At 39.9% G+C, this 24,340-nt stretch overlaps 1 protein-coding gene across 1 annotated transcript in view; it reads left to right on the top strand.

Moving 5' to 3' along the window:
- SNX24 (sorting nexin 24) overlaps positions 1-24,340 on the top strand; it is a 96,452-nt gene that overhangs the window by 26,025 nt on the left and 46,087 nt on the right. Inside the window, exon 2 of the mRNA XM_035309988.1 lies at positions 22,771-22,854. Within this exon, the coding sequence (XP_035165879.1) occupies positions 22,771-22,854 (84 nt within the window). The remainder of the gene's footprint in view (positions 1-22,770; positions 22,855-24,340) is intronic.

Below are 24,340 nucleotides of genomic sequence, written 5' to 3'. Positions count from 1 at the left end.
GTACCTGAAAGGAGGCTGTAGCGAGGTGGGGGTTGGTCTATTCTCCCATGTGCCTGGTGACAGGACGAGGGGGAATGGGCTAAAATTGCGCCAGGGGAGGTTTAGGTTGGATATTAGGAAGAACTTCTTTACTGAACGGATTGTTAGTCACTGGAATAGGCTGCCCAGGGAAGTGGTTGAGTCACCATCCCTGGAGGTCTTTAAAAGACGTTTAGATGTAGAGCTTAGGGATATGGTTTAGTGGAAGATTTGTTAGCGTTAGGTAAGAGGTTGGACTCGGTGATCTTGGAGGTCTCTTCCAACCTTGACTATTCTGTGATTCTGTGAAAAGCTTGAGAATTCAGATCTGCAGCAGGCTTTGGGTGTTTGTGGCCGGTTCTCTTACACTGGAGATTCGGTCTTCACCAGTCATTTACAGTACTGCCATGTCTCGGCTGACAGGAGTCAGAATTCCCATTGACTTCTGGAGTCCTTGGTTTAGGCTTTCAGGACTTGTATCACCTCCACATCTCTAAGGGCTTTCTTACAGGACTTCCCAACAGTAGCTCTCCTCAGCTGGGAAACTTATACCAGGTCTTCTGAGAGAGGCATGAATCTAGATTTTAAAATACCCAAGGAGAAACACCGTAAATTAACTGCATCCCTATTTTCTCAGATGTCAGGTCTTACCTCTGCCTGTTCTTTATATTGTTAATTATTTGGTGTGACTTACCTTCTCCTTACAAGAAACGAATGGCTATGTGCTCATCTGCCATTACAGATTATGTTTGCAACAAGTGCAATGGAAAGTAAAGTCAGCGATGCTAAATCAGTAATTGCTACTCTGACAGCATGCCTAAATTCATTTGCTGAATATGACAAACCAATGAGTCTTGAGATGGAAGGGAGGCTGCTACAAGTTTTCTATGTAGGCTGTGTATTTTAAATCAGAAAATGATTTTAAGTTGACTTCTTATCTTCACCTTTGCAAATGAGAAACATTCCTGTTTCCAGCACATAAAATGACCAGAATGATGTTAGGGTGCATAGAATATTGCTACCAAAACAGAGTAGTGTCAAGGTATAGCTACTAAATGGGACATTTTTGTCTGATCTCATAGTGGCCGCTTCTTGTGGGGAAGAAAGGGAGAAGATTGACTTGGGTGGGGGGAGGAAATCATTACTTAGATGGAAATTATTTTAGCTGCAGTCTTGTGTGTCTGAACTCACATACCTTGAGAATGGCTATTGATGATCCCTAGAAGCTAACATGAGGTCTGTGATGCAACTTAGTGCTTTTCCATGCTCTTTAAATATATATTTTAGTGACTTTTTAGTAGATTTTAAATGAGTCTGCTGTGTATTATTATTTTGAAATTTATTTTACAAAATCACCTTTATTTTATTTGGAATATTTGGCTACCAGTGCTGGCAAGTAACTATAACCTCTCTTAATATTGTAACCTCCAGAATACCTTGAAAACCCCAAATGAAGATTGTAAAGTTCCACTTTCCCATCATTCACAATCTCACTCTCAATTTGTTATGCTTTTAGATCTTTTTCTAGACCTTTTTCTGGAACAGTTCTGAAATACTCTTGCAATACTAAATATACTGCAGTGATACAAAGATTTGGGATAACAGGCAATGGTGTAGTTGCCCCAGATATGTTCTGATTATATCAATTTTCCATATCCTTCTGTTTTTTCTCTGCACATTGTATGTATCAAAATAAACATATGGTCAGATATATTTTTTTATTTACAGATTTTGCAGTGTTTCTGTCACTTCAACTTCTTGTTCCTTATTAAGACTTCAGAGATACAAACCAGTAGCTCAGTAATTGCTTTCTTGAATCTGCCTTTAATAATTACATTTAGTAAAGCTGTATCGAAAATTAGAAAGGCAGAGACTAATGGAAAACTAGATTTTTCACTGAATTAGAAAGCAAGACAATCCATATATTGACAACATTTCAAGTTGAAACAGATCAGGAAAACTGTTTTGGACTGTCTGTGCAAAGAGGCAAACACAGGCCTGATGTGCAGTGGCATCTGCATTTTATACAGCCAGAGAAACTATAAGAGATTTCATGTAAATAGGTGTCTTGAGAGGGGACAGTACAAATCTGATTTGGAAGCAAGTCACTTGAGGTTTTTTTAGTCAAAGAAGTTCTTTTTTCTTAGTACTAACAAAAAGTCAAGAAAGTACAACTTTGCACTGATTAAAATACCTTGAAACACAAAGTAGGGGGCAGAGGAAAGATGTTTGAAGTTCTCATTTTAGACTGGACCATAATGTGCAGAAGAATGTTTGTTGAGGTTGTTATGACAGCACTATGAGCCAGTCTGTATGAAGCGGGTAGAAAAAAAAGTATTTGGTCATTGTTTATTCATTACTGAGACTTCTCACAAAAAATCTAAGGCATTTGAATTCCTATGTTAAGAAGAAGCAAAAACATTAAAACTGTTTTCAGGCTCTATTCCTGATATGCTTTAGATGCCTCTTATTATTACAAGCGAGCAATTTATTTGCTTATTTATTAAGCACAGTGTTTTCAGTAATAACTGGATGCTTGTGGTTATAGTGCTACTTCGAAATATAAGAACCTGGGTAACACTCTTTACAGTGTATACAGTTCTTGCATTGTAAATAGATCATCCTGTAGTATTATTAGTTGGATTTAAAAGCTTTTGTTTACAAGATTTGTATTTTAAGAGAGGTTTCTTTTCTGCTCTGTCACCCCAAGCTTTCCTTTTCCATGTAGGTATCTGAGCTGTTGTGCTGATAAAAGTCATTGAGGTGTCTTGCATCTTCTGTGGTGTTTTGACCATGCATTACTTCAGTTACCCTCTTAATAGACCCTGCCTAGAGAAGGTTATTTTTACATCTTCAGTGTTTCTGGAGACCCTTATTTTTACCTTACAGGACATTCACATGATACATGTTTAACTTTGCCTTAAAACCCCTTCACATAATACAGAACTTGAATAAAAACTGTCATTGTATTGTCATAGAACTAGAACAGCTCAGGTTGGAAGAGAACTTGAAAGACCATCAGGTCCAGTCTTTTGTGGGAAAAGGGAACCTGGATGAGATTATCTAACACCTTGCCCGGTCATATCTTGGGAACGACCAATGACGACTCCACAGCATCCCTGAGGACTTTGTTCAGTGACGGATTGTTCTCACTGTAAATATTTCTTTCTTATATCAAGACAAAACCACTTCTGGTGCAGCTCACACTCAGTTTCCCTTGTCTTCTCAGCATAAATCCTTGTGAAGAGAAAGCCTCTGTCTTCTTTGTAGCTAACCTTTAAGTACTAGAATAAAGTGATCTCCCCGTACCTCCTCTTCTGCAGGGTGAAAAGACCTAACTCCTTCAGTCCTTTTTCACAGAGCAGGTTCTGTGGTACTTTGATCATCTTCGTGGCCCTCCTTTGGATCCTCCCCAGTCTGTCTGTGTCTGTTTTGAATTGTGGGGACCAGAGCCGCACACACTAGTCCAGGTGCAGCCTGACAAGCACTGAGCAGTGTGGGATGACCACATATCTATCTCTACCTGTAATGCCTCTGCAGGTGCAGCCCAGCATCCAGTTTGCCTTTGCTGCAGCAGTGCAACGCTGACTCACGTTCATCTTGCTGCCCACCAGCATCCCCAGGTCCCTTTCAGCAAGGCCACACAGCTCCTAGCCTATACAGGGACCTTTGTTTGTGTCATCCCAGGTGAAGGAGGACCTTGCAGTTGTCTTTGTTAAGCTTCAGGAATGTCTTGGTTGCCCACTTGTAGTTTAACACAGAAGGCAGATAAGCACCACAGAGCCGTTCATTCACTCACTCTCCTGCACCCATAGTGGGATGGGGGAGAGAATCGGTGACAAAAAGCGTAAAAACTTGGGGGGTTGAGATAGACAGTTTAATAGGACAGAAAAGGAAGGGAGAATAATAATGATAAAAGAAAATATAAAACAAGTTATGTACAATGCTGCAATTGCTCACCACCTGCTGACCAGTAAGTAGCCAGCCACAGGCCGAGCATTGGTCCTCCCTCTGCAGCCAACTCTCCCAGTTTCGTTATTCAGCATGACACCACATAGCACAGGATATCTACTGCCCACTGCAGCTGCCAGCCTGCAGAGATAATTCCTTCTAGCAGAATAGCTCTAGATTATTATAGGGAAATCAAATTTGAAAGAAAGCATTTTCTCTCTCCCCTTTTTTTCCCATGTCAAAGTTACCAAGCATTCACTGTCAGTTACTTTTTTTGTGTGTAGGAAGAACTTTGTTAGAATTACATCTTAAGTAAATTTTACTAAGATTTTTCCAGCTCTTTGTTGTTTTGTGTGTTTTAGAATGAACACTGCACAACTACAAATAATTATTGCTAGGGCACAAGCAAGCCTATGCTTCTATGATCCTTCTGGCCAGCCTGTGCCAGCTGTCCTGGCCCTGTCCCCTCCCAGCTCCTGGTGCACCCCCAGCCTCCTCGCTGGCACGGCAGCACCAGAAGCTGAAACATTCTCAGCTTAGTGCAAGCACTGCTCTGCAACAACTATAACATCAGTGTGTTATCAGCATCACAGAATCATCTAGGTTGGAAGAGACCTCCAAGATCACCTAGTCCAACTTCTGGCCTAACATTCTCATCCTAAATCCAGAATGCAACACAATACCAGCTACTACAATAGAAATTAACTCTATCCCAGCTGAAGCCAAGGCACCACTCTTTGAGCTCATCTGGGCTGAGATGTCAGATGGCCTCCTTTTTTGATGTGCTCACCTCACTCAGTTTGGTATCATCAGCTGATTAATACATATTGGTAATCCAGGAAGCTTCTTAGCCCAGTAGCTTTTATAACACTGAGAATGCCAGTTATTACTAGTTACCTTTTGAACCTTTGTTAAGGTAATGTGCTATACTGTTCAATGACAACAATGCAATGAATGAACAGTTGGCTGGCACATTCTAGTAAACGGGGTTACATTAGGTGGCTAGTCACTAGCGGGGTTCCCCAGGGCTCTGTTTTAGGGCCAGCTCTCTTCCATGTTCTCATAAATTATTTGGATGCAGGACTCAAATGCATGCTAGGTGAGTTTGCAGATGAGACTGAATCAGGAGAAGCTGTTGACTCTGTTGAGGGCAGAGAGGCATTGCAGAGAAATCTTGACAAATAAGAAAGCTGGACAATTCCCAACAATATGAAGTGTAACAAGAACAAGTGCCAGATTCTTGGGCCAGCCAACCCTGTCTGTACGTACAGACGGGGGGATGAGAGGCTGGAGAGCAGCCCCAAGGAAAGGTTCTGGTTGGCAGCAAGTTGACCATGAGCCAGCAGCGTGCCCTGGCAGCCAGGAGGCCGCTGTACCCTGGGGTGCATCAGGCCTGGCACTGCCAGCTGGTCAGGGGAAGGGATTGTCCTGCTCTGCTCTCCGCTGTGCGGCCTCACCTCAAGCACTGTGTGCAGTTCTGGGTGCCACATAAGACTGTTTTAGAGCCTCCAAAGGAGGGCTATGAAGTTGATGAAGGGTCCAGAGGGCAAGGGATAGGAGGAGTGGCTGAGGTTCCTTGGTCTGTTAGACCTAGAGCAAAGCAGGCTGAGGGGAGGCCTTGTGGTGGTGTTGGGAAAAGGTTCTTCACCCAGAGGGTGGTCGGGCATTGTGACAGGCTCCCCAGGTCTGTGGTTGGGGTACCTAGCTGCCAGAGTTCAAGAAGTGTTTGGACAATACTGTCAGACATAGGGTCTGATTTTTGAGTGGTGATGTGTGGAGCCAGGAGTTGGACTTGGTGATCCTTGTGGGCCCCTTCCAACTTCTGTGATTCTATGAACAACAAAGAAAGTATTGTTAGATAACCACCAGTCTGAGAAATTTCTCCCTTGTTTATAAAACCCATAAAAATGGTATGTTAATATTATCCTCATTCAGGATGGAAATAATGAATGTGTAAGAAAGCAGTGCCAGTTACAGAAGAGATGGGAAGAACCACAAAAGTGAGGCATGTCTGCAATTTCCTTGTGATTGTTTTGAATTGTCATTTGAGCAAATCAGTGTTATTTGTAATTAAGAAAGGATTTTGTAGAATGTGAATAAACTAGTCTTTGAGCAGTGACTTCTGGATGTGTCTTCTTTTTCTGTACCCAGTGACAAAGACGAAAGGTTCTTAGGAAGAAAAATGATGTTGAAACTCATGGGAATATCTGTTGTCTCCATGGTTTAAAACCGTCAAATAGCTCAGCACCACCCAGCTGCTCGCTCACTCTCCCAGGTGGGATGGGGTCAGAAATGTGAAAGCACAAAAACGCCATGGTTGGAATAAAGGCAGCTCCCTAGGTGAAGCAACGACTGCAGGTACAAGTGAAGCAAAGCAAGGAATCCATTTGCTGCTTCCTGTCGGCAGGCAGGCAGGCATTCAGCCACTCCCAGGAAATGGGTAATGGTTCCTCGGGCAGACAAATGCCATCACTCTGGATGTTCCCACTTTCCTCCTTTTTTACCCTAGCTTTTATTGCTGAGCGTGATGGTATATGGTATGGAATATCCCCTTGGTCCGTCTGGACCGACAGTTCTGGCTGTGTCCCCTCCCAGCTCCTAGTGCACCCCCAGCCTCCTCGCTAGCAGGGCAGCAGCAGAAGCTGAAACGTCCGTGGCTCTGTGTGAGCACTGCTCTGCAACTGACACATCCGTGTGTTATCAGCACTATTTTCATCCTCAGCCAAAAGCAGGACAGCCACCTGTCCCACCTTCTTCAAGGTACTGCAACAGGATCTTCACAGATACAACATATTCAGGATATTCATTAATAAATAAATTTATTTTTTCATATTAATTGTATAGCTGAAGTGTAAAGACCTCCTCAATAACACACATTTCTCAATAACACACATCACTACAGATTTGTAGTGAAGGTAAAAAAGTCTTGAATGTACAAGTGGATGCTCTTATCTATCTTTAAATAAAAAATGAAACAAGCAAAAACATAAGCTCAAAAAAGCAACAGTTTTTAATCTTTCCACTTTGTCTGTGCTTCCATTGTAAGGTGCTTCCATACAACCATAGTCATTTTTGTGGACAGGGGCCCAAGGAGGTCTAGGTATGCCCACCACCTCTGCTCACAGCAGAGCCATCATAGATCAGATTGCTCAGGGTCTTGTCCTGTTGTGTTTTGACTTTCCCCACAACCTCTGTGGGCGTCTGCTCCAGTGGTTATCTAACATAGGCTTCCTGATGAAACTATTAAATTGGCCAGATTTGGCACTAGATCTGGTGATAGCCTTTTTTTTTTTTTTTTTTTTTTTTTAGAAAAATTAAGTGATATTTTTATGCAGAAATTTTCAATCGCTTCTTTAGTAAAAAAAGAAATATATATATATAGAATTAGATTTGGTATAAAATGTTGTCCTCAGTGCAAAGAAAGATCTGGAAATAAGCTTATACACTTTACAATTATTTCTATTTCAGATTGGTAGAATTTTACAAGCTATTTATTTTGCAGTGTGATGGGTTGACTTGTCTTTTGGAAAGACATTTTCAAAACCCAACACTACTGGGCAATAGTTACATTAAGCAATAACCCTCCAAAAGCATTCTAGTCCTAGGGTGTTTTTTTTTGTTGTGTGTGTTTTTCTGAATTAATTTTATAGCTATTATCTTCTCATTGTAGACTACAGTAATACATCTTATCTTCCTTTAAGACCATTAGAAACGCTGCTAATCTTTACTGTCAGAAATACTATGTTCAGCTTCAGTAGGACATTGCAATTGTATGTAAAGTTAATGGTCAAGATCTTTCAAAGCCAACATGTAATAAAGGAGTAAGAAAATGTCACCCTTTTAAAACTGTAGCAGGTTTTTTACTTATATGTCTTATTGGTTTTCTTTATTTTCTCTGGGCTTAAAGAATAATTAGAGGAGTTTGTTCTACTTAAAAATCTTCCACTGGGTTCATTCTGTATTTGTTAGTAATTGCAGTGATCGCAGATTAAGTTTTTAGAAAAATAACTTTTTTTCTTTTGTATACTTAAAGAATGTTGATTTGCCCGTTATGCAGTGTCAACATATCCCAAAAACATTGGCTGCTGCAAAATACTGCATTGGCTCATGGTTCTGCAGGATAATGTCTATTTGAGACTTTTTTCTCTCATGAGGTAGAGGAGCAAAGAGATGTTTTTCACTGAAGAGTCCCCTTCCTCAGGTAGAAAAATAAACACCAGACTTTGTGGAATAGCTCTTCTATTTCCTCCTCTGTAATATACCCTAGAAGGAGGAGTTTAGAAGTGTCGAATCTATGTGTAGAGCAACAGTGGTCCCTGCTGCAGCATGACTTGTGAATTCAGCTAGATGCCAGCAGTGGCAGTGTGTGAAGGAGATGACTTCAGGGGATATTTGGGCTTGTATGTGCACTTGGAAGGGGTTTTGCTTTTCTTTTTTTCTTCCAGATTTTACATGCAGTCCTTATTAAGTAGCCTTCCAGAATAATGTTGAATGACAAAATAAAAAGCAAGGAATTACAAGAGTTACAGTTCCTTATGTCCTGAAATAGGGACCAATGAAATGGTGTGCACAGTGGTGTGTTTCTGCTGGTCTGCTGGTTCTCTGAGGGCTTGAGATTTTAATGTTGGGCCTCTGAATCATGCCGAAGTGGAATGCTTGAAGTAGGTTTTCCTAGGGAAAATCATAAGTTAAATTGTTTAGCATTGCAGAAGCAAGATTCCCATACAGTCCATGGTGTTACCATTGGCATTAATCTTGAGGCCATACTATCCATACATACAGTTTTCATGTCTTTTCGTATATTTTTTAGTTCTTATTTGTGAAGAAGCCTGGAAGACTTTGTGCTTTGCTCACTTGTTCCCACAGCACTTCCAGTCCTGTGTGCAAGCGAAGTGGACATGCAGTGAAGAAAAGTAGTGTGAAACTAAATGCAAATGGGTATGTTCCGAGAAGATGGATTGCAGTTGTGTGGAAAGCTTAACAGACACCTCTGATGTTTGAGTACTTAAATTTGCAACCACTGTTTCTGAAGCGTTTCCCCTTTCTCTACTTTTTTACCCCTGAGAAGGCCACTGGTGTTGAAGGGGAGGGAATATATCATTTTGATAGGTACTGCCCCAGATATATGGCTGGTGGACATGGAGCTGTCAGGTTCCTAGTATAGATCCCTTGAATAATAGGTGCCCGAGGTTTTAATCCAAGCTGTCCTACCAGCAGAGGAGGGACAGAGAAGGGTAACCGTATGTTATGTTACCGGTAGGTTCTCACAGCATACACAACAAAATTTCATGTTCCCTTTGAGGAGATTTAATACTTCAGATTAAAAGCCCTTTTTCCTGCTATTCTTTGGTCTGTTTATTTTAACAGTAATGTACTGTGGTCTTTTCAGATATTGTTCCCACATGCCATAGCATAAATCCCTGCCCAGTGTCTCTTAAAAAAATTAAAAATATCCTCCACTCTTTCTTTTTTTCCTTCTACCTAGTACCATAATAGGTCCTCTTTCTGGATGAATCACAGAAAAATTTTCTGTAGGCTTGAAATTTGCCATAGGTTTGTTGTAGAGATGCCATATATTTTCAGTCAGTGTGTAGGTACTAAAAAACAACAGAGCACTGGCAGTACTGATGCCAACAGAAAACCTGCATTATGTACATACTCTATGTTTTGTTAGGAGTTAGAGTTTTTTCAGAAAGGTATAGGTTGGCCAAAATTGCCTCCTAGCTGTATTCCTTGTCTTCTTGTCCATGTCCATGGGGAATTTACTGTAAAGTGGTTTATTTTGTTGTTTTGTTTGTTTCTTTTTTTTTTTTTTTCATGAACAGATAAATATGCTTTTCTCTAAGTAAAGGACTTAGAGAAACTGGACTGTCTTAGTTGAAACTTTCTAAAAATATTTTCTGTCTGAATCACATACCTGGTATGGAAAATCTAAGCCCAAAAATTAAAAGTTGGCAAAAGTATAAGTAACTGAGAACAGTCTTGTAATGGAAAGTATTAGATTGTTCTAACTACTCATAGCACTGCCAGTAACTTCTGTAATATATTTTATTAAATAAATTCCATCTCAGGCCCTCTTGATACATTATTGCGCTGCTAATTAAAAATAGCACTATTGTGTGTGAACTGCTGTATGAAACAGGAAGGTGAGGAATCAGCTGATGCAAGGTGAACATCCCTTCTTCACCTCTCCATATTTCTTACTTGTGAAAAATGGGGGTTGAAGAAAAGGTAAGCAGGGACAGAGACTGTACAGAATGATGAGCAGTTGCTGCCTGAGGCAGTTGGAGATTAAATGGCACCTCATTGTGAAGTAAGGTAGGTTGCATTTTCTCTGCCCCATAAATAGAGAAGTGGAACGTCCTGTAAATATGTAGAAAAAACAAATTTCACTGCACCTAAAAACTTTAAGTAAACCAAGCAAAGTTTACATTTTTTTTCTGCAGAGAGGCACCAGATACTCAAAGTAACACCGCCTTTGAACAAGAAAAAAAGCATTTGAAGTTATTTATAGCAATGCAAAAGTTTTTCTGTTCTTTACAAAAGGTGAGAACCAGGAAAATACCAAGATTCAATGAGTTTTATGCAGGGGACCAGTTTGTGATTCAGTTCATAATAAGGCAAAAAGAATATCTGAAGCCTCAGAATGAGGGAGTGAATGACATCTGTACCACACTGAGTCTGTGTAATGACTAATTATTGTTATTTGTCCTTATTTTTTTCTTGACAGAACTTCTGAATTTGTGCAATAGGATTTAGGGGCTGTATGTAATTTAAATAGGTGACTTGGTGATCACAGATGGTGAACATCCAGATTTTTCTAGCAGAGTGAAACAAAGATGTCTTTCACACCCAAGAATCAGTGCTTGAAAGGTGACTTGCATTTCAGCTTAAAGTTAGCTTGTGGGCATCGTTTTCTCATAGTGCTGTGTTTAGGAATCTTCTAGCTTTTATTGCTGAAACATTCAAGCCAAGTTAGTTCTGTAGTCTATGCATGATTATGTCATCTTTTTTTTTTCTTCCTTTTTTTAAGAAAAAGACAGTTACCGATTTTTAGACCTGTGAATGATACTTTGTGACTGATGCTTCTGGTTAGCATTTGAAGAGATTGGTATGTTGTATTATCTTCAGTTCAAACAGCAGTCAGCAATGAAACATTTAGCACAACTTTCAGTCATCTGTTGCCTGTCACTTTGTTCACAGTGTGCAGCATTTGCACGTTTCCAGTATCAGACTCAATTTATAACTTACTTAAAATCTTTCTGAAATTTGTTATAAACATAATACTTTATCTGGCTGATACATGTGCAGGCATGTAATTACTCAATGTTTGCCTTACTATCTTTCAAGTGATTGAGAGGCTAGTTACAAATTAACATAATCCTCACTGAATCAATTTTTATTGTCTTTGGAATTATAAATATTTAATTGTATAACCAGTGTTCTCTGATAGGTTATTCAATCTTGTATTGCAAAATTGCTGAGAGGATACTTTAATTTTATACATTGTCCTGAATATTGGTTTGTATTAGTATTTCCACTGCCTTTGGATCTATACAATACATTGACATAATTGCACTGGATGTAGTCTCTGAAAGTGGTTCAGATGTTGTCCTTTCTCAGACCTCAGTGTTTGAGCCGAATTCTGCGCTGCCTTAACTCTTCCTCTAATGCCAATGCAGTTCTGTCTGAAGAGTCTGTGATTCAGCTACTTGCTGTGTTTATACTCTAACTCCAAGGAAAGCAAATTAGGAAACGTTTTTCCTTCTTCTCTGTGTTCTTGCAATGTACTCAAGATTTGTGCCTGCATCAAGTCAAGAGGGATGTGCTTGCATCCCTCTGAACTTTACACTCATACTGCTCCTTTTTGTGGGATTCCTACACCTCACAAACTGCAGCTCCTGCAGACATACTTGGGACAGAGCTAGCCTGGCCCCCGTGGCACTGAGTTTTTTCCAGACTTTGCCAGGAGTTTTGCAGATTGTGCAGTCCTCACTGCTGCTATTGTTCTGTTGCCAGCAGTACCTGAGCTAAGTCTGGCTCAGGAATATCTGCATTCATTGTGAGCACAAGGCTCACTGCAACATGTAAATGCTATTCGCCCCAGCATGTAAGTTCAGAAGCTTAATAATTTGAATTTTAGTTTGGCCCAAGTTTTATTACTTGTTTGGCACTGTTTGTGATGGCTTTTGCCATTTCTTAAATAGTTGTGCCAAGTTTTTCATCTCCATTATCTCCACTTTCCTTACACATGAGGAACCATCTTGTTTTCTGTAGTTGGATGCATGGATAACCACATCCGGGTTTCACATCTTCTCTCAGCAGCAGCAGGCTCAGTCCGGTAAGAAATGAAACTGCCTTGCAACTTTTCGAGTTCATGTCTTCATCCCACTTTCGGTTGCTGTTCAGAAAAGAATAACTTAGCAAAGGAAACCCTTGATGAGCAGGGTGGCAGTCTTTGATAAATTGATTCCAGAAGTGAGTGCTGATGTTTGAAATAGAGTTGTCAGTTGTATGTAAGAATAATACAGATAGCACATTGTAGTGTAAATAATTAAGGTTCTATTTAGCAAGGCAGAACAATGCTAGTTTAGTGAAAGTTCGGGTGACTTGGATTCTTGAAAGGAAGTACATGAAAACGTTGCGTACATGCTGTCTGCTCTTCCTTTTTATAGACAGAATAGCACAGGAATCCTCCATTTTGCAGCTGAAGGTAGGCAAATCGCAATATTTAAATGTAGTATATGGAGGACCCTTGCTAAGCTGAACATAAATGTAGAAATGCAACCTCCTTTGATGACTTTAGCTGCTGCTCTTGAAAAAAAAATATTTGGATGAGCTATTTACATTGTCAGATAAAGAGTAAAGAATTCAGAGATGGATTACTGCAGAGATCTGAGTAAGAAAAGAAGCAAGGTCCAGGTGTACAGTAATTCTTTGCCCTGGTATTTACTTACCATGAAGCATGGTAAGCTATACTGGGTCTTGTCTTGTTTCTAGCTTCATGAAAGAAATAATAGTCTCCATTCTTGATTCTTGCAAAATGGGGCCCAATGCCATGCAACCCAGGGCCCTGAGGGAACTGGCTGATGGAGTTACCAAGCCACTTCATCATGTTTGAGAAGTCCTGGCAGTCAGGTGAAGTCCATGGTAACGGGGAAAAGAGAAACACCACTCCCATTTTTAAAAAGGGTAGAAAGGAGGACCTGGGGAACTACAGACCAGTGAGCCTCACCTCTGTGCCTGTCAAGATCATGGAACAGCTCCTCCTGGAAGCTATGTGAAGGCACAGGCAGGACAAGGAGGTGATCTGAGACAGCCAGCATGGCTTCACCAAGGGCAAATCATGCCTGACCAGTCTGGTGGCCTTCTGTGATGGTGTGACTGCCTCAGCTGACAAGGGAAGACCAACTGCTGTCATCTATATGGACTTGTGTAAGGCCTTTGACACGGTCCCACATGACATCCTCATCTCCAAATTGGAAAGAGATGGATTTGAAGGGTGGACCATTCAGTGGATGAATAATTGACTTGAAAGTGGCATCCGGAGAGTTGTGGTCAATGTCTCTGTGTGAAGGCCAGTAACAAGCAGTGTCCCAGGGATCTGTGCTCTGGGATCTGTACCCTCTGGAATCAGTACTGTTTAATATCTTTATCAGTGACATAGACAGTGAGGTCGAGTGAACCCTCAGCAAGTTTGCAGATGACACCAAGCTGAGTGGTGCAGCCAATACACCAGAAGGAAGGGATGCCATCTAAAGGGACCTGGACAAGCTGGACAAATGGGCCCACGTGAACCTAATGAGGTTCAACAAGTCCAAGTGCAAGGTGCTGTACCTGGGTCAGGGCAATCCCAAGCATGAGCACAGACTGGGAGAAGAGTTCATTGAGAGCAGCTCTGTGGAGAAGGACCTGGGATTCTGATGGATGAAAAGCATAGGTGTTTCTCTAGAGAAGAGAAGACTGAGGTAGGATCTTGTCAATGTGTATAAGTATCTGAAGAGAGGATGCCAAGAGGATGGGACCAGACTGTTTTCAGTGGTGCCCAGTAACAGGACAAGAGACAATGGGCATAAACTGAAACACAGAAGTTCCGGCTGAATATGAGGAAACACTTCTTTACTGTGAGGGTGACAGAGCACTGGAGCATGTTGCTCAGAGAGGCTGTGCAATCTTCTCCTCTAGAGATATTCAAAACCTGCCTCGATGTGATCCTGTGCAATGTGCTCTGGGTGACCCTGCTTGGCAGGGGCGTTGTACCAGATGATCTCCAGAGGTCCATGACAACCTCAACCACACTGTGATTCTGTGTGTACAATCTATAAGAAGAATTCACTGAGAGCAGCCCTGCAGAGAAGGACTTGGGGGTTCTGGTGGATGAAAAGCTCAACACGAGCCAGCAGGGTGTGCTTGCAGCCCAGAAGGCCAACTGCATCCTGGGCTGCATCAACAGAGGGGTGGCCAGTGGGAGAGGGAGCAGATTGTCCCCTCTGCTCTGCCCTTGTGAAGCCCCACCTAGAGTGCTGCGTCCAGGTCTGGGACCCCCAGCACAAAAAGGATGTGGGGCTGTTAGAGCAGGTCCAGAGGAGGGCCACAAGGATGATCAGAGGGCTGCAGCACCTCTCCTGTGAAGACAGGCTGAGAGAGCTGGGGATGTTCAGAAGAGAAAACTTTGGGGACAACTCCTTGCAGCCTTTCAGTACTTAAAGGGGACTTACAAAAAGGATGGAAGAATGACTTTGCATGGGTAGATGGTGATAGGACAAGGGGGAATGGTTTTAAACTAAAAGAGATTTAGACTAGACATTAGGAGGAAATTCTTCACTCAGAGGGTTGTGAGGCTCTGGCACAGACTGCCCAGAGAAGCTGTGGATGCCCCATCCCTGGAGTGTTCAAGGCCAGGCTGGATGGAGCTTAGGGCAACCTGGTCTGGTGGGAGGTGTCCCTGCCCATGCTAGGGGGGTTGGAACTGGATGATCTTCTACGTCCCTTCTGATCCAAACCCTTCTGTGATTCTGTGATTCTATGAAAATCGAGTTTCTCGCAGCTAGTTGGCTGCAAAAGAGAGACATTTTCATTGTAGTTAGCAGCTACATTTTTCCTTGAAAAGAGGATTCTTTATAGGATCTACAGATAAAATGGCAAAGTATTTTGTGACACAATAGAAGGGTCCTTATACTTAATTAATCTTTGAGTTCTTCTGTTTTATGTATATATATTTTTGTCATCAGGGTGGGTTTTTTCAATATTCAAATATTTTATCCCAATGTATTACTTCTACTAGAAAGTTAATCTCTCTTCCATAAAAAGGCTCATGGTTGTTCTATTAGTAGAATACTTCTGATAAGAGACATTGAGATGATCCAGATGAACAAATGGAGCAGAGCAGGCTAATTTTTGTCTGTATAACTGTAAGCATTAGAATATGTTAGGAACTTTTTCCTTTTTCAGTAAAAGATCAAGACATTTTTCCTTAAGCTTGATTCAAAGGATGTTAGTCAAATAGGTGACCACAGTGACAACTAGATTTTAAAAGGATGTCATCTGCGTAACAGTTGTGCTCTGCAGGACTAATAAAGAAAAATATTAAAAGCAGGTCAGATCTTGTGGCTTCTTGGTTTGGTTACAAATTAGATTTCCATAGTCGGTGTTTCGCTGGCAAGGGAGAGGCTTTTTAGCTTGGAAAGCCAAGTAAGTTATTTTTCAGGAAATGACAGAGAAGTTCCTATGGGATTTTATGAACCATGTGTTTGGAAAAGATTGGTTTAAAGTGGGTTGAAAAAATCAGAAAACTACTTACTCTTATATGTCAGCTACTCTTTCATTCAACAGTGACAGTTCTGCAGAGGCCTCCCTCGAGCTTCCCATTTTGTAGGAGTTAGTTGCACTGGGTTGTGGTATAAATTGTTTTACTACCTCTACCTCTAAACCCTAAGAAATATGACATACACTTCCTAAAGGCCATCTTCAGAAAGAATACCCCCGAGTCCTTCACTTTTTTTTTTTTTTTTTTTTTTTTCCACGTGATTTGTACCAACAGTGTGCCGTTCTGTGAGTGGGGGAGGCCTGTACTGCAAAAGTGGGTAGAATAGGGAGTATAGTTATTTTGTAATTTGCATTAGTGGGAAAGACAAACTGCATGCTAAAGGTTGTTGAAGAGACTGCAGTCTGGCTTAGGTAGGGTACAGTAACGCTGGGAAGTGTTAGTGAAGAGAAAGCTTTTTCAGTAAACGTCAAGAGTTAACAGGAGTTGTAATTCAGTAACGTACTTATCTTCTCAGCATGTTTATGTAACAGGAGGAAATCTCTATTGAATTATGATAACAATAAAGCTGCTTCCCAAGACCAGCTGGGGTCAGATAACTTCTTCATATAGTTGTGTGGAAAGCACACCTGAAATACTTTAATGATAATTTGCTTCTCTGTGATGGGCTTCCTCTGTCACACTCTGGAAAAGGAGTGTCTTAATTGCATAATGCCAGGCCATGATTTCTGTAGGTAATAAAACCAGTTACTTCTTTCTTGGGCTGTAACTAACACTTTACATAGTAATTGGGTCTGAAACAGTTGGATTTCAGGTAACAGACGTCACAGTGTTCAGGGTGGAGGAAAGGGGCAGTCTGTAGGTCTGCTACAGCTTTTGAGCAGATCTGGGGTAAAATTGCTATCTGGAAATGTGATGGCTCTGAATCTCTTGAGGCCCTTTCATATCAGTGGAACACCTATGTTGTGTTGAGCTGTGCCAGTGAAGATGGGAGCAGGGCATGAGGAGCAGTTACCTGGGTCAGCAGAGAGGGGAGGTACCTGTGGGCCCATCACCTGCTGGTGAGGACCAGTGCTTCCAGCATCTGTGCAGGTGAACTGCCGGTCATCAGCTGCTGCTTTCTGCCTGCTGGTAGCTGTCAGGAAAACATGGTCTGCACGTGTGAGGGCTGCTGCTAGGAAGGAGAGATGACCCTCAGCTCTGTCCCGGTTTATCACTCCCCCTTCCCCAGCACTCTGGTTATTCTCAGTTCCTAATATCTGATCATTCTCTCCTTTTCCTTTACTGCCTCCAACAGGTATCTTCATCCATCCTTAGGGCTCCAGCAGAACCGAGAGCAGCAAACCCAGCTCTTCAGGGCAGTTCTGCTTCTTTCTTTACTGTCCCAACTTGTTTCCCAGTTCCACAGAAGGAAGGGGCCCTTTCCCAACAGGAAAATGGTGCAGGAGCTTGAGTACAGGCTGCTTGTTTAGGATGGGAGCAGCAGTTAATACAGGGAGAAGGAGAAGTTGTGTCTGTAAGTGACTTACCTAAGGCACAGAAACTCTTCAGATACAAAAAATGGTCACGGAGGGGATAACCAAAAATTAGACAGTGGATGTGGGAAGGAAAAAAAACACAGCTGGGGGATTGTGGCTGGAGAGGAAAAAGGGATATTTCCCTATCCTCAGGTCTCTGTGGCCCATGCCAGCCTGACTGCATGCCCTACAGCTGCCCAGCACCCACCACAGAATTGGATTTTGCTGCCCCTCCCTCCCTCCTGAGGATGAAGTCAGAATAAGTTCATTTGTTTTCATTTGGGGGATAGCAAGGTTCGGTTTTATCAAGGCTGCTATGAAGTTTGAGTTGGCTCTGCACACAGTCCTCGTCTCCGCCTCTGCATTGGAGGTATTCAGAGAGTAAGGAGCATTGCCACGAGGTGCTTGCACCCCTGAGATACCACACTGCTGCTCCAGCAACATGCAGCTATGGTCATGGCTGTCGCCCACGTGCTCTTACTGGTACCGAGGACCATCACTTGGCCCTTGATCAGTAGATGGAAAGAGGTTTAAAGTCATCTTTCGATCTTTACTATATGCTGTGGTCTTGTTCTAGTCATAGCACAACAGAGACAGAAAATGTGCCATTGTCTAACAGTAATGAAACATTAAACATGTGGAAATCCTATTAGTGTTTCATGAACCATGGCTGTCATTTCATTTGTCCTGGAATTCCTTCCATATGGCCATGACAAAAGTTTGAGGCTGAGTTTCTTAACACTTTGAATGCATTAGCTGTTCCTCAGACAAAAGTCTGTCGAGCACACTGAAGCATCTAAAGGGAGGTATTTATTTCTGTAAGCAATATATTAAGAAGAATTAGTGTTGGTAAGCTTGGTATTGAGAGGGAAAGGCGCAGTACTAGAATTTTCTGGGTTTTTGTTTCCCAGTGAACATTAGACGAAAGTATCTGTTTTCTGTAAACTTCTCTTTTTCTGCTTCTGTTTTTTGTATCTCCTCATTCTAAAGAAGATTGCCCCAAAACTCTCAACTGTAATTTTTCAGAAATTTATATAACTTGTAATTAATTTTTCCATATATATGCACATTATGGTAGTGTTAATTTGCAATAAACTATTTAGATAATCCGATTTCCTTGAGTGAACATAAAGATATCATCTGTGTATTTCTTACGTAATAGAAAAAACAAAATGACGTATTGCCATGCTAGTTATCTTTCCTCCCCAGTCCTGGACATGTTTGTCATTCCTGTCTGTTTTTGGTTAAACTGATCTTTCTATGTTTGTTTATGTGGACTTTTTTTTGCGACAAATTTACTAGGACTGCATATTTTTGCATCAAATTATAAGAGATGGCCATTTGTATCATGTAGACATTTAGCATACACAAAAACTGAAGAAGGGTAGTATCAGTTTGATTCTATGCGGTTCTCTACATGTTTGTAGAATACCTGTGGTCTTACAGGAAGCCATGAATGGCTCTTGTATGGTTTTTTGCTCCTATGTTCTTCCGTTTAAGCTATCTCAGAAATTCACAGTGATGCAATACCAATTATTTGCTCTTATAAAATAGATTTTAGATATTATGTAATACTGCTCAAGTACTGCAGTTTTTGCATCAAGAGGAGAAATGTAAGTTATTCCTCATGAAAACAGTGGAAAAGGATCATTCACTTGGAGGTTTGTTAATGATCAAAACCAGATAAATATAGGAAAATGACAAATTCAGGCATATTTGCTGCCAATAAGAAATAAAGTTAATGGTTTCCAGTATCTGAACATATTCCATTTAATTGGAACAAAGTACAGGCAAAGAAGAGAGCCAAAATGGTTCCACCTCCTCCTCCTGCCTAGTCATATTTAAAAATCTTTTTTGTAGTTGGACCTGAACATTTTGACTATCTTATTAAAAAAAACAAACAAACAAAAAACTTAAGAATTCTTCTCCTTCATGGTTTTGATAATTATGAATTTTAATGGCAGTTCTGCAATTTTGATAAGCAGAAGATCAGCATTATTCATACTGATTCCTAACCTAAAGATGCTTACCCTGTACATCATTTATGTACGTTAAATTCTGTTAGAGGAACACTTTCAATGATTCTGTGGCTTTGTGCAAACATAATTTGCTGTTGTGGGAATAACCAAGAAAGGTGAGTCATTTCTTGTTTTAGCATACTTGTAAAAGAGTTTTCTAATTGGTATATTCATGTCTGTGGACTTTTGTGTCCTAGTTGAGACGAACTGCAAATCTTTCAGTGCAGTGTAACTTCTGGTATTTCACTGACTATGGGAAAACCATTTTACTTGTCTTATTCAGTGATTAATTATTGCATTTTTCATTTAACGAACTGTCACTTATAAAGCGTCATATGTCTTTTCAGAGTTATCTGTTCACAGAACATGGACATTTTTACAAGAAAAGTAATTTCCTTGCAGTGTTGCATTTTTTTCCCATAGTTCTTCCGTCTTTATTTTGGCACTTTCATCTATGTTCACCCGTTTCCTTACATTGTTTTTCTGTCAGGGCCTGCAGTTGCTCAATTAAATTTGTGAGATTTGTCTATAGCTATTTAGAATCCATGAAGATACTCTTTCTCTGTTGTAAACTAATGTATCTCGCTGCCTCTCAGACACTGTCTTGTCCTTACGTGAAATTGCGACACAAACTTAATTCTGTGCATTTAGTTTGCTCGTGTGAATTGAAACCTGGTAAACAGTGAGGAGGAAAACCTGGAATTTATGCAGTCTAAATGCAGTCATTTAATAATACAAAGTTCTTAAGCACAGTATGTGATATCTCACTTGCAGTTGTGCTTTGTAAGTTTCTTTGTAAATCAATTTAGTATTCAAATTCATCTTATATTAAAACATTTACAGATTGTCCATTTGATACACTTATAACTAATTGCTTTATATTTCTGAAGCTCAGGTGCTACCATAAGTAAATTAGAACCAAAATTTGCAGTTTTTTTTTTTTATTATTATTATTTTTAAACAGCAATTTTCGATTCAAGATAGATATGTTGTCAATCTTTGTAAGTTTTGGTTGGCTGTGTGCTCTAGGAGCTGTGTGCTCTAGGGGGCAAAGGTAAAGCCTCTTAATGTTGACAGAACCAACTGAGGGTATAAAGGTAGTAGATCTGTGGTTGTAACGGTGGCGTCATTGTGTAAAAAAAGGATGTCTTCTATGAAAATGACCAGCAAATATGTATGTCTTCTTTCTGGCAAAAAAAAAAAAATAATACTGCAAGCAGTACTTGAAACATTGCAAGACATAAAAGGAAGCTGAATAAATGCTGCATATTTCTTGCTGTTTTGAAACCATTTCTTTATTTCATTAACCAGTGTTGACACACAGGTCAAAATAGATACATGCTTTGAAAAGAAGGCCAACTGGGGAAATTTTATTTCCCTTTTACCCTATATTCCAACTATTCTCCTTTATAAAATGACAGATTTATTGTCTCCGGATGGAAAGACATTTCTCTGAAGTTGCACACATGTAACTAAAATCAGAGTGGGACTGCACAAGTCAGACTGTGATTGGCAAGGAAGTTACCTGCCAAGGGAGTGCTTACAGCTGAGGCAGGAGCCTCTTAGACTTCCTCAGGTTGCTCAGCAAGCCCTGTAGCCAAGGGAAGTGCTTTCTAACATTGGTGCTGAGGTTTTTAGCTGACTGAGGTGTAATTGGGTGTTATGAGTTGCTAAAAATTGCTGGAGTTTTAGTATCAAGTTAATACAAAACCACTGTGACACCTTAACTAGGCATTTGTTCATGACTATTTAACTGTTCATATTCTGTTATCCATTCTTCCCACAAATTATCTTTGAAATTCTTTCAATGCAATATATTTCCTGTGCAATCGAAAGCATTTTGTTCCTTTTGGAACTATTTCTTTCATGCAATGTGTGTGGAATATAAGATGTAAATAATGTTTTCTTCTTATATAATTAGGGTATTAAGTCTGAACTAAATAAAAAAGTTTGCATTGATTTTTCTTTACATGTGATTCTCTTTACAGCTCTGAACTCACAATGTATTCCTAAGGGTGCCTTGGAGTTTTTTCACGTGTAGAGGAAAATTTTTGAATAGCCAATAGCTGTTCTCCCAAAATAGTCTAAATAGATAAGGAAAAAAAATCAATGCACCCAAATAAGGTCATTTGCTCGCAGTGATTAGGACACAGAAATAGTCCTTTTCAAGGAGGTAGAATGTAGCACAAGCTATTTTGATGGATTACAAAGATCTGAACTAATTTTGGTAATGTAAACATTGGTGTGAAATGACTCCAGTCCCATCCATACCATGTTCAAACAAAGGTAGATGCATTTCAGTCTGGATTAAATAAAGTGCTCTCAGTTTCTAATGTGGTTTGGCTAGCCTGTGAGAACCATAGCATTTTGACCTGTGTTTGAAAGGCAGGTTCTAGTGGACAACAGAAAGCGTTTATCCAGCATGATTTCTGTGTGTTTGCTCTGATCAATGCTAGCTGGACATATTGTGACAGAGACCCCCCCCCCCCTTTTTTTTTCTGCATTCAGGCATAAACACTCTTTGCAAATTCATTTCAAAGTGCTTTCATTTGGCCTCAGTCTTGGGTCTTGATGTAATCATCTGTCCTGAACATTGTCTCTAATTTCTCCTAGAAATAATTATTTCCATCATTTTCTGAGCAAAACTGAAAACAACAACAACAACAAAAACTCCTGGATAGACTAGGCACTTTTTTTGTATTGCTTTCTTGCTGATCTTGTCTTCATTTAATAGACCATGTTTTCTTGAGTACTTCAAAATATTTCTCATCACTTGCCCTCAGAAATGACCTTGTGGCCTGAGAATCAAGAAAATGTCATGTTAGTGACTACTAATTAGTGGATCCAGGGAGCTTCTTCTCCTGGCCTTTCAACCTTCCAGAAGCAGCAACAAAAGCTGTCACATGTATCATACAAAGAAAACAAGCATTTGCTCTGTTTTTTTGTAAGTGCTTTTTTCTTTTTTTTCCCCTCTAGGTTATATAGATAGTAGCACAATTGAGACTATATCTGAATTTGTAGGTTAGGAGACAATTTGCTTACAGTATAATGTTTGCATTATATCTCTTTTTTCAAGTATAACATACAGCTTCTGTTACCTGGCTCTTACTGAATATGTGTTAGTATTGTAGTAGGGAAAGAGAATGAATCGTTATTTCCTTTCATTCTATTTTGTTGTTGTTGTTCTTACCATCTTTTTATTTATTTTTAATACTTCCAATTGCATTAAATATTTCTGAAAGGAAATATTTTAACATTTAGTTTTTAATATACAGTATAAAGTCCAAACTAAACTGTCTTTTATCTGTGTTTGTTGAACAAACTTGTTAATAGGAAATTAAGGCATAATACCCCCTAATCAGTGTTGTACTTCTGCACCTCTTGAGTCATCATGTGTTTTTGGAACCATTATGTTTTGGGCATAATGTGCAGTGACAACTATGTCATAGATCTGTTTGTGCAAACAACATTAATTTCCTTTTTATTATTTATATTTTTTCAGGTCTTTAAAATAGAGGTGTTAGTGAGTGGAAGGAAACATTTTGTGGAGAAGAGGTATAGTGAATTCCATGCCCTTCATAAAAAGGTAATTATCTCTTTCTCTATAAGATGTGTCTGTATTTTGCCTTAGTTATGTTTCCCCTCACTTGAAATTGTTAACATTCATGGCTTATCCTAAATACATCTTGAGATTCGTGTCTCTGGAAAAGAGTTCTCAATCTACTCAGTTTCTTCTCTATTTCTTGGAAGCCAGGGAGCAGGGAGAAGAAAGAGGGGGCCTGATGACTTCTGAGATGTTTCTCTCTGTTTTTATTACTGGTTACATTCTGTATTGATAAAATGCTCTTTAGATTTTTTTTTCTTCTTGCAAAGTCATGAAATACAGCATATTCCCATAGCAAATGAATATGGTTTTGTTTTTTATCCTATTGCGCAAATAATTTATATTAGATCTATAAATTGAATTGTTAACATGCTGAGCTAAGGAAACTGTTAGTATACACCAGCAAACTAAGCATGAAAAAGACTGAATAGACTGTCTCACTCTGTTGTTCTTCATACAATGAATATAATATAAAATACCAGCTAAGCTTGCCTACTGTGTCTTCTCACTAATATACAGAATGGAACTCAGTGCTTTCAAGAGTGAGTATTCAGTAATTATTCTGAAAATTGTTTAAACCACTGTTAAAGGGAAGGTACAATTTCTCCTCTCCAGGCTGAACTGGATGCTTCTATTACAGTTGTGCTGCTCAAAGGCAAGTCTTGATTTTTTTCTGCCTTGTGGAAGGCACTTACTATGAAGGAAAATTCTGGAAAAGCAGTAGCTTACTAGTCATGGGGCTGCAGTCCTTTCCTAAGACCTGGGTCAACTGAGCTTTTATTGGTTTATAGCTCTCAGCAGCAATGGAGTATGTGCCAGCTTTATGGTGTGTGGATGTAAGCCAATTTGGGGCCACAAAAAGAAACTATTGAGCCATCTGCATGTTGGCCCTCAAAGGTCTAAAGAGCCAGAGTATATTTTGCTTTATTGCTCAAGTAGTTGATATGTGCTAGTATTTCTTCTTGTCCCAGTTGTGGTAATTGGCTGCAACTTTTTAATATGCATTTTGTTGTTTATTGCTTTAATTGAGATGTCTGACACATATTTTCTTCCTTGTGTTCCCATTGATTGTGATACTACATGAGCAACAATGGCAGATCAGTAGTACAACTCACTGTGCTACCACCAAGTCCTGCAGTACGTGTGCTTTACTTTATGCAAGAATAATCATACAACTGAAAGTAAAACAGCATAGATTGCATAGAGATTGCACGACTCATTAAGCTAGGAAACATTAAGAGGGAAAAAACAGGATTTATTTGCTTAAAATGCATCTACCCAAGTAGACTGCATCCTGTAGTTGATGTCTAATTCCACTGTAATTTCTGGAGTTGCACAGTTTATTTTCAGTTTGTCTTTTGGTTTACTTGTACATTTCCCCCTCATTGCTCTACACAAATGTCTTGAATGACTCACTCTCTTAGAATAGAATAGAATAGAATAGAATAGAATAGAATAGAATAGAATA

Source organism: Oxyura jamaicensis, chromosome Z, assembly GCF_011077185.1.
Source record: "Oxyura jamaicensis isolate SHBP4307 breed ruddy duck chromosome Z, BPBGC_Ojam_1.0, whole genome shotgun sequence".
In the NCBI taxonomy this organism is placed as follows: Eukaryota; Metazoa; Chordata; class Aves; order Anseriformes; family Anatidae; genus Oxyura; species Oxyura jamaicensis.
The sequence above is the reverse complement of the archived record's forward strand: the minus strand, read 5'-3'. Positions and strand labels throughout refer to the sequence as shown.